At 62.9% G+C, this 9,956-nt stretch overlaps 1 protein-coding gene across 1 annotated transcript; it reads right to left on the bottom strand.

The window, feature by feature from the left end:
• Positions 1-213: 213 nt before the first annotated feature.
• On the bottom strand, positions 214-9,066 carry LOC121167191 (reduced folate transporter-like). The gene is made up of 5 exons (XM_040996581.1): positions 8,805-9,066; positions 6,530-7,295; positions 6,251-6,443; positions 4,291-4,432; positions 214-714 (listed from the first exon to the last, which is right to left on the bottom strand). The coding sequence occupies exons 1-5, from the start codon at positions 9,015-9,017 to the stop codon at positions 493-495; spliced, it is 1,536 nt and encodes a 511-aa protein (XP_040852515.1). The 5' UTR covers positions 9,018-9,066; the 3' UTR covers positions 214-492.
• Between the last annotated feature and the right edge of the window lie 890 nt (positions 9,067-9,956).

The following is a 9,956-nucleotide window of genomic DNA, read 5'->3' as shown; positions in this document are numbered from 1 at the left end:
CCCTGGATCCCCCACTGGGAGTGTGTTGAGTGTGGCACCTCCCCCTGCCAGGGCCACAGCTGGGCATGTACAGTCAGAGGGCAGCCAGTCCAGCCCCTTGGCAAAGGGCACGCCTCAGCCCAGGGAGGCCGGAGCAGCGCCCAGTCACTGGGAACGGGAAAAGGCTTGGGGCATGGGGTATGGGACCTGCCTCCTAACAGAGGAGTCCAGTGTGTTCCTGGTTTTATTTAAAAAGACCAGCATGTCGTTCAAGTCGGTACCCGAGGATGTCACGGTTTAGTCATGGTCTCCGGGGCCTGTGCCGAAGTGCCCTGGGCTGGGCTCCATGCAGCGGCAGCCCCGTACGAGGCCAGCCTGTGGCCTCCGGAGGGGCTACAGGAATGTCCTTCCCAGCAAGGGCTCCCTGGTGCCTGGCCAGAGTTGGCCAGGGCCGCCTGCACTGCAGGGAGAGACTGTTCTACAGCTGAGAGTGGGCTGGAGTGTCCCAGAGGGTCAGGCCTTGACCTCACACATGTCCATGCTCCGCTCGGTCCTTGGGGAGCAGGGGCGGGGCAGTGTCCAGCACGCATGGTCCTTGTGGTGGTTTCTCCGGGCTCTGCAGCTCCTGGGCCAGGGGCACCGGTTGGTGGCGGCCATGTGCCACAGGAAGTCCAGCAGGGCCCCTAAGCTGTAGGCGACGGTCAGCACCAGGAAGTACCCGAAGTACACTTTGAACTGCAAGAGAGTGGCCAGGCGGGGGGCTGAGACGCGGCTGCTTCAGCCGTCACTGCCCTGGGCGGCCGCAGACTCCCAGGAGGACCCACGAGGGCGAGCAGAATCCCCAGCGAGCTCAACCTCACACGAAGTACACTCCCCCCCCCCCCCCCCCCCCGTGACCCCACCAGCTCCGGATGGCAGAGCTCCCAGGTGGCGCTCCAGGTCTGGGGCTGGGCCCACGCAACGCAGCACCAACGCAGGACCCTTCCTGAGTTGAGGGAGAGGCACCCCACCGCCTTCGCCAGGCTGCAGGGAGGACACTGCTGGCAGGGCTGGGCTCACCGCAGGGAGGCAGAGATGCATCGCAAAGCCACACGCTGCTCCACACAGAGCAGGTGAACAGGAGCCCTAGACAGACGGCACGGGAGGTCGCGGGGGGCGGCACGGGAGGTCAGCGGGGGCACTCCAGACCTGCTGGTCTGGGTGCCGAGAAACCAGGACAAGCCCACAGCGCCACAGCCTTCCCCACCGCGTGGCTCATCCATGGAAACTGCTACAGGGACACGCTACTGGTTCGTGGGTGAGATGCCACCTCCAGGAGGGAGGGACAGTCAAGGTGCTGGGAGACGAGGCTGTCCCAGCAGATCTGCCAGAAATCGTGGCGGTTCTCTGAACAGAGAAGTCGTGCCAGAGGAAGGACCCGTGCAGCACAAGCCGTGCTGGGACCAGTGTTGGGTGCCATGGCCACACGTGCCTGCCCCACACACGGGGGATGCCCAAGAACGCCATGAGGGGATGAAACCAAAAAGTGACACCATGGTGCTGAACAAGGCGCTCCATGCAGCGTTTCCATGAGCGCTCGGCTGAGCCCTGGGATGGCCAAGGTCGGCCTCGGCAAGCTAGTGTCTGAGCCAGAACCAGACCCAGGCACCCCACTGCTTTCCAGAACCTTCTAACACACCTTTGTCCCACGCGCCAGGGAAGACACGGTGACATCAAATGAGGCAGTATTTCTATATTGCAGATTTCAGGAAACACCAGACGCAGCCACAGGAAATGCACGCCAGGCACGCCACCGTGACACAGGACAGAGGACACGCACCCAACACACACACACCACCCCACACTGCAGCACAGGCAAAAGAAAGGGAAAGACAAATGGCCAACCTGGGCCCTGGAGCCTACTGCGTTAAGCGACAGGACGGGAGTCCGGGAGTGGGCCTCAAGGCCATGCTCTCAGAATAACAAACCAGCGGCAGGAGGAAGGTGGGGGAGTCATCATGGGTCACAGAAATCAGAAAGTAACCCGAAACTCAGCCAAGGGAGATGGTGCTGACTGCTGCCTGTGTGGCTGCGAGAGCCTCCAGCCAGTCACCACAGCTCTCTCTCGAGAACCTTCTAGAAAGTACCAGAAACAAGGAAACCAAGCTGCTGCCTGTGCACTGCAGCAGGAAAGGACCATAGAGCCACATGGCCTGCACATGACAGGGGTGCCCACCTGGGGGCCCGAAGGAACCTACCACGGCCTGCGCATGACGGGGGTGCCCACCTGGGGGCCCGAAGGAACCTACCACGGCCTGCGCATGACGGGGGTGCCCACCTGGGGGCCCGAAGGAACCTACCACGGCCTGCGCATGACGGGGTGCCCACCTGGGGGCCCGAAGGAACCTACAAAATCCTGCCAAGGTAAAGCAGTGAGCATGGCCAGATTGCTAGACCACATGGACACAGTTGGCCACATGGGAGCGTTAACCAAGTGGACACAGCTGAGCACACGAGCACACACCCACTTCTGTGGACCTGGCCCCGCGGGTGCACAGTGGGCCTTAAGGAAGCCCACAGTGGACACCTGTGGAACCGAGGATCGGGGGTCCTGGACTGGTCGGCTCCCCGGGGACTGCAGGATAGTGAGCCAGCGTGAGCTGCCCACTGGCACAGCCATGGCTGACACAGACCCAGGATACACAGCCACACTCCCCACGCCAAGCTGCTCCAGGCACAGCCAAGGCCACAGACTGCGGGCAACACTGCACCCACCTGCCAAGGCCGACGCTGGCTCCAGGGCAAACCCATGAGATGCCTACAGGAACTGCGTGCCACCCCGTGGGAGACCTGCATGGAGCTCCCAGCTGCTGGCTGCAGACCGGCCCAGCCTGGCTACCCTGAGCATCCAGGCAGTGACCTGCAGATGGAAGACGCCCGAGTCTCTCCGCCATTCCAACAGCTAAATAAACTCAAAGCATCGGGAAGAGTTCTCAGGCTCCACACCGTATCATGAGCCACCAGCCAGATCTGAATCCAGTGGGGGAACCCCAGCCAGAGAACAAAGCCCACCCGTAGAGAGAAGTTTCCAGAACACAGAGGCGGACCTCGGAGAGATGAGAGGCAGGGGGGCGGCATGCGCCTCTCCAGGCCAGCAGCTCCGCCTCGACTTCCCACCCAGCTCCCACCAGCGGGCGAGGAGGCGGCGAAGACAGCTTGGGGCCGGGGCTCCTGCACCCACAGAGGGACCCGGATGGAGCTGCTGCCCAGGCCTGGCCACTGCAGCCATTCAGAGTGAATTAATGAATGGAAGAGTTCTCGCCCCCTCTCACCACCCGCCCCCACCAGACACTGTCCTACAATTAAATACGATTTCTCACAAGAAACCAACGGGAGATGAGAGGCAGCAAGTCCCTAAAGATTCCCCATGAAGACAGGAGCCCTTGGAGAGTGTAGGGGTGGGGCACACAGGCGCAGGGCCACCGGGCTGCAGACACACTGGGGTACATATAGAGGTGCAGGGACGCATGTACTGGGGGCACGGAGGGCAGCTGTGCTCCCTGCACGGTCTCAGTGCCCACTTCTGGGCTTGGCCAAGGCATCGCAAGGGCAGTGATCAGGACGCTGGGCCAGCCCCTCTCGCCTGCCAGCTGTCCAGTATGCTTGGCTTCCCACGGGATCAAGCACTGACCCAGCCCAGGTGAAGGCCCCAACGCCTGGCACAGGCTGAGGACGGGGAAGGGCTGACCACCCCCTGAGGAAGACCACCCCCAGGGATAGCCCCTTGGGTCCCTGGCAGCCACTGGCCTCAGGCGGACATGGCAGTCACAGGCCCACACAGGCTGGCCCTCCAGTGTCCTCAGAGTAGCCAGCCCACTACAGGTGCCTGCCAGGTGGACAAGACTGTCTCACCTGGCTGCAGACACCTGCACCCCCTGGTGGCCAGATGGGCAGTGGTGGGCCAGTTGCCACACCCCTCTGTGCTCCCACCTGCTGGCTGCAGCAGCCCTGACCCGACCTCACTGACCCTGCAGGGGTGCATACCAGGGACCCAGAGGCCCACGCCTGGGCCCCGGTGGGCAGCATGAGATGGTGCCTGGCCAGGCAAAGGCGCAGTCATAGCTTATCTACCCAGTGCCCAGGTCAAACCCCATTCATCCTCACTGGCCCAGCGTGGTCCAGCATGGCCCACAGGGCAACCCTGCCCACTTCGACCTGCCTGTAGCTGGGTTCAGGTTGGACGGGCATTGGGAGGCCCTGCAGGCCCAAGGCAGACACTCCCTGATGGGAGACCGGGGGTCTCTCCTCCCTGACGGAGACCACAGGGCCCACCTGCTCATGCACTTGCAGCCCGAGGCCGCGCTTGTCGGAGACGACGAGGGTGATAAGCGTCTTCAGGATGGTGGCCAGGAACGTGTTAATGCCGAAGAACAGGGCGCAGAGCTCCTTGGAGAGTGCGGATGCAATCTGGAACCTGGGCAGGAAGGAGGGACAGTCAGCATCCTGCAGGACAGCAGCCAAGGCAGACAGACACACCTGGAGACACACTGAGCATGCTGTGAAATCCAACCCTGGGACCCACTGGGCAGCTGCTCCACTTCCCATCCAGCTCCCTGTTGATGCGCCTGGGAAAGCAGCGGGGGGCTGCCCAAGTCCTCAGTGGCCCTGCACCCATGCGGGAGACCCAGAGGAAGCTCTGGGTTCCTGGCTATGCCCTGGTCCAGCCCTGGACAGGACCTGGGCTCATGTGAGGATTAAACAAGAGATGAGCTCTGTGGCAGGTGGAGGGTGAGAGGGGGTGGGGGAGGCCCTAGGAGGCACAGCACTCCTGAAACAACCCAGGCACTAGAGGGTTAACCTCCCATCCCAGCCTGCCACGGAGTAGAGCCAAGGCCACTGTGGGACAAACACGCAAGCATCAGAGATCAGCAAGGAGAAGCAGGGCTGAGGTGGCTGGCTATTCTCAAGGTAAACAGGGAGGGAGGCCAGGCCTGCAGAATCCCCGGGAGACAAGCCAGAGGTTCCAAGGAGCCCAGGGTAGGAAGCAAGCACCTGTGTGGGGGGTATGTGTGCGGTGACGGAGTGTGTATGTACGATGGCTGTGGTGTGTGTATGTAGTGATGGCTGTGTGGTATGTGTGTGTAGTGGTGTTTGTGTGGTATGTGTGTAGTAATGGCTGTTGTGTGTGTGTAGTGATGGCTGTGGTATGTGTGTAGCAATGGCTGTGGTGTGTGTGTAGTGGTGTTTGTGTGGTGTCTGTGTAGTGATGGCTGTGGTGTCTGTAGTGGTGGTTGTATGTGTGTATGTAGTGGTGGTTGTGTGGTGTGTGTATGTAGTGGTGGTTGTATGTGTGTGTATGTAGTGGTGGTTATGTGGTGTGTGTGTAGTGGTGGTTGTGTGGTGTGTGTATGTAGTGGTGGTTGTGTGGTGTGTATGTAGTGGTGGTTGTGTGGTGTGTGTGTAGTGGTGGTTGTGTGGTGTGCAGTAGTGGTGGTTGTATGTGTGTGTATGTAGTGGTGGTTGTATGTGTGTGTATGTAGTGGTGGTTGTGTGGTGTGTGTATGTAGTGGTGGTTGTATGTGTGTGTATGTAGTGGTGGTTACGTGGTGTGTATGTAGTGGTGGTTGTGTGGTGTGCAGTAGTGGTGGTTGTATGTGTGTATGTAGTGATGACTGTGGTGTGTGTGTGGTGTGGTGGTTGTGTGGTGTGTGTGTAGTGGTGGTTGTGTGGTGTGCAGTAGTGGTGGTTGTGTGGTGTGTATGTAGTGGTGGTTGTGTGGTGTGTATGTAGTGGTGGTTACGTGGTGTGTATGTAGTGGTGGTTGTGTGGTGTGTGTATGTAGTGGTGGTTGTATGTGTGTATGTAGTGGTGTTTGTGTGGTGTGTATGTAGTGGTGGTTGTGTGGTGTGTGTATGTAGTGATGACTGTGGTGTGTGTGTAGTGGTGGCTGTGGTGTGTGTAGTGGTGGTTGTGTGGTGTGTGCATGTACTGGTGGCTGTGGTGTGTTTATATGTAGGTGACAGGTGCGCACACATGCTCCATGAGCCTGCATGCCTCTCCCTTCAGGGCCTCAGGGGCACATGTATGTGGCCTGTGGCACCAAGCCCAGGGTGCCAGGTGAGAGGAGAGCCAGGGGGTCTGGGAACGCACGACAGGGCAGCCCCCGTCAGCTGCTGGATGGCCCCGGGTGGAGACAGGTCCCTGGCACCTGGGCAGAGGGCAGCCGGGACCTGGATCGGGTCAAAGTGGGGTGTGGTGGGACGGGACCTTCAGAAGGCCCTTCTGTACTCACGTGGCAATGGGCACCAGGAACTGGTAGGCCCCGCGGAACAGCACAAACGTGCCATAGCAGAGCCAGATGTTGTAGGTGTTCATCATGAGGCAGATGAGCCCCGCCTGAAAACCCGTGACACCCGCGATCACCAGCTTCGCCCACAGGGCCCAGCGGATCTTCAGGAAGCCGGCAGCGAAGGACGTGGCGGCCCCTGAGGGGAGGCGGGACTCAGCACCCGGCGGGGCGGAGGGCAGGCGCTGGGGCGAGGGGAGCCCGGGGGGCAGCCGCCCCACGTACCCAGCAGCGTGGAGGTGGCGTCGGCAGCGCCGTTGTAGCTGTGGGTAACGCCGGTGAGCCGGTCAACCTCGTTCCACCAGATGTGCGCGTAGTAGACGATGAGGTAGTAGCCGGCCGAGTTGAAGATCCACCACAGGGACCAGAGGCGAAGCTGCGGCTGCCGCAGGCCGGTTCCCAGCTCCCGCAGCATGCGCACCAGCACGCAGTCCTGGAAGGCCACCAGGGCCCGTTCCAGCTTGCCCCCCGCCCGTGGGCCTGGGCCGGGGCACATCTGGGCCAGCTCTGCAGGTGTGGCCGCACAGGCGGGCGCCGGTCGGTGGAAGAAGAGGCTGCGCCGGGGCCGCTTGAGGAAGAGGGCGAGGACCAGGCTGAAGACGAGGAAGGCCAGCGAGATGCTGTTGAGCATGCTGAAGGTGACCCGGCCCACGGTGACCAGCAGCTGGCCCAGCACGGAGCTGGTGAAGACGCCCAGCAGCACAGCGGTCCGCGAGTAGCCGGCCATGCGCTGGTAGCGGGCGGGGCTGACCAGGGAGAAGATGTAGGAGGAGTAGGCGACACGGGCGGCCATGGTCACGCCGTAGAAGAGCTCCATGAGCTGCATGTGCAGGACCGAGCGGCCCAGCAGCAGCAGCAGCCACACGCTGATGAAGCTGAGCACCTGCAGCACCAGCACCGGCGTGTAGCGCAGCAGGTCCGTCAGCAGGAAGACCGGCACCAGCACCGCCATGTACGAGTACGACAGCACGGGCAGGATCTCGTTGGTGACCTGCGGCGGGGAGGGCGGCCGTGAGCGGCGCGTGGTGCCTGGGGCAGCGCTCTGTCCTGGCAGCCTCCCCCGTGCCTCCCCGGGATGCCTGCTTCGGGGAGCGGCATGCAGCTGCAGGACTGGCCTGTAGAAGACCAAGCACCCAGGGCCTGGAAAGAGGCTATGACAGAATCTCCGTGGACAGCTGGGAACTCAGAGGGACAGCACGGCCAGGTCAAAGGCAGCTGGCTGTGTGCATGGGGTCAGCAGAAAGGGACTCAGCAAGGGCCAGCTGCCCAGGTGGGGCATGCCACAGGGCGGGGGCAGCTCTGCATTGCTCCGGCCAGGGGTGGCATCTCTGCCACAGCACACACCATAGCTAGGCTCCATCCCAAACAGCCCCAGGGCCAGGGGAGGGGGACTCACAGTTGCAGGGGCAGCGTGGGGCACCTGGGCTGCGGCCTAGACCTGCTCAGTGTGGGGCGCCTGGGCGGCAGCCTGGAGCTGCTCACAGTGCGAGGCACCTGGGCCACGTCCTAGATCCGCTCACAGTGCGGGGCGCCTGGGCCACGCCCTGGACGTGGTCCCCACTCCAACTACAGCTCACCTGGGGGGCAGCTGGCTCTGGCCGGGCCCGGCCCTGGCTGCGTTTGGAGGACAGAAGATGTCTTGTGTTTTAAGTAACACGGAGAGCGATTATTAAAGCAGGTCGTAAGGGACGGTCTCATCTCTGCCACGCACGTGGAGCCACCCAGCCCCGGGGCAGAGCGGCCTGACAGGCACCACCGCCTGCGTCTGGGGCAGCTGGAGCACTCCCTGGGGGTCAGCAGCCAACTCCAGCCCAGGTCAGCTGGACCCTGGCCCACCTCAAGTCTTCTGGAACATTCCTTGAACCAGGCCCCTGGACAGGAATGCGGCCCGCACAGGTCCAGCCCTGCCTACCCCTCAGTCCTGCAGAGCTGCTGGAAGGTACATGGCAAGATGCCACGGCCAGGGGCCTCCTCGGCACCCCAGGCCTTGCTGGGAAATGACCTGGCTGAGCTGGGCAGGGCCGGCACGGTCACACTGCATCACGGGGGCTGCCACTCGACTCCACAGCTCCAGTGGCGAGGGGGAGAAGCTGAGCCCCGGCCAGCACAGGCTGGGGGCAGGGGCGTCTGAGTGGGTGGGCTGCAGGCACAGCTTGCCCGCACACTGCTTCATGGGGACACAGCCAGGCCAGGAAGGACCCCCTCCAAGGGTGCCTGGCCCCGCTGCCCCCACAGAACATTGCTGACCTGTTTGTTCTAAGGCCTCCTCAGGACCCTCTGTCCTTCCAAGCAACAAAAAGCAAAATCTAATAACCCGCCGAGGCAGAGAGCTGCCAAGTCCCTGCTGGACGCCACGGCTGGCCCAGGACTGTCACCGGCACAGCTGGGCAGCGGGCCTGAGGAGTGGGGGTGGGGAGGCGTCCCCAGTCGACACCCCCCCGCGCCAGCGAGGACCCACGAGCCCGCTGCCGGGGCACAGGGCCCAGCCCGACGTACGTGCCTGCGCCCGCGTGAAGTTCTTGTCGGGCCCCAGCAGGTAGGGCGTGATGAAGCTCTCCCCGGGCCGCATCTGCGCCATGAAGCCGTAGAGACACAGGTAGAGCACCAGACACCGCCAGGACCGCAGCTCGCGGCTCAGCTCGGGCTCGGGCTCGGCGTCCGACTTGGGGTCCAGCTCAGGGTCTGTCTTGGCGTCCTCGCTGGATGGCGCCATGCTGCTTGAGGCCCCGGGCGGTGCCAAGGGGCATGCGTGAGCCGGTCCACCTGGAAGGAAGGGCACAGTCAGGAAGGCCACAGGCCCCAGCCCACGTGTCCCAGCTGGACCGAGGCCAGGCTGGCACCGCCTCGGGGTCTCTGAAGCCACCAAGGGGGAGCTGGAGCGCTCAGGAAGCCAGATCAGCTCACTGAACTCATCAAACAGATCCACAGGATAAAACCTCCAGTGTGGGCGGGAAAGGCCCGGGTGCAGCAGCAGCAGCCGGCCGGGGCCTCTGGGCAGCAGGTCCTGCACCGGAGCTCAGGGAGCCTGGCTACACGGCTGAGGAAGCCGGGGTCAGCAGTGAGGGCTGGGCATGCAAGCCACACACAGGGGTCCACACTGCAGAGGAAGCCAGAAGGGCCCTGTGGGGACCAACAGCACCCAGGATGGGACAGGCTCCGGCAGGGATGACAGAGCACAGGTCCTGGCGGAACCCAGGGGCCCTGGGCCCAGGAGGCGGCAGAGAGAGAACCAGCCAGACGCCTGGGCTGGGAGGCAGAGCTGGCATCCCAAAGCAACTGAACGTCCAAGGCTGGCAAAGGCAAGGCCCCCGTGACTTCCTGGGGCCCACCTTGTCCCCCAGCTGCGTGTCCACTGGCCTGCCCAGGGACTCACATGCCAGCAGGCCAGGGTGGGCAGAGGCACAACCATCGAGGGAGCAATCTGCTGTTGAAATACCCCTTCCACGACAGGAGGCTGTGTGCCAGGCTCGCAGGTAAGGCCCAGCAAAATGCAACATGTCAGGTGTCCGCCTCAATTCAGGGCGTCAGGCCTGCCCAGGACAGGCAGTACTGACTGCTCCAGACCCATCCAAGCTGGCAAAGCTCCTGCCCCATGTGGCCCAGGTACCCCACGTGAGAGGGAGCCCCTAGGACCGCCATACCAGGCCCCTAC

Source organism: Ochotona curzoniae, unplaced genomic scaffold (genome assembly GCF_017591425.1).
Source record: "Ochotona curzoniae isolate NIBS_2020 unplaced genomic scaffold, NIBS_Ocur_1.0 patch345, whole genome shotgun sequence".
Classification (NCBI taxonomy): Eukaryota; Metazoa; Chordata; class Mammalia; order Lagomorpha; family Ochotonidae; genus Ochotona; species Ochotona curzoniae.
The sequence above is the reverse complement of the archived record's forward strand: the minus strand, read 5'-3'. Positions and strand labels throughout refer to the sequence as shown.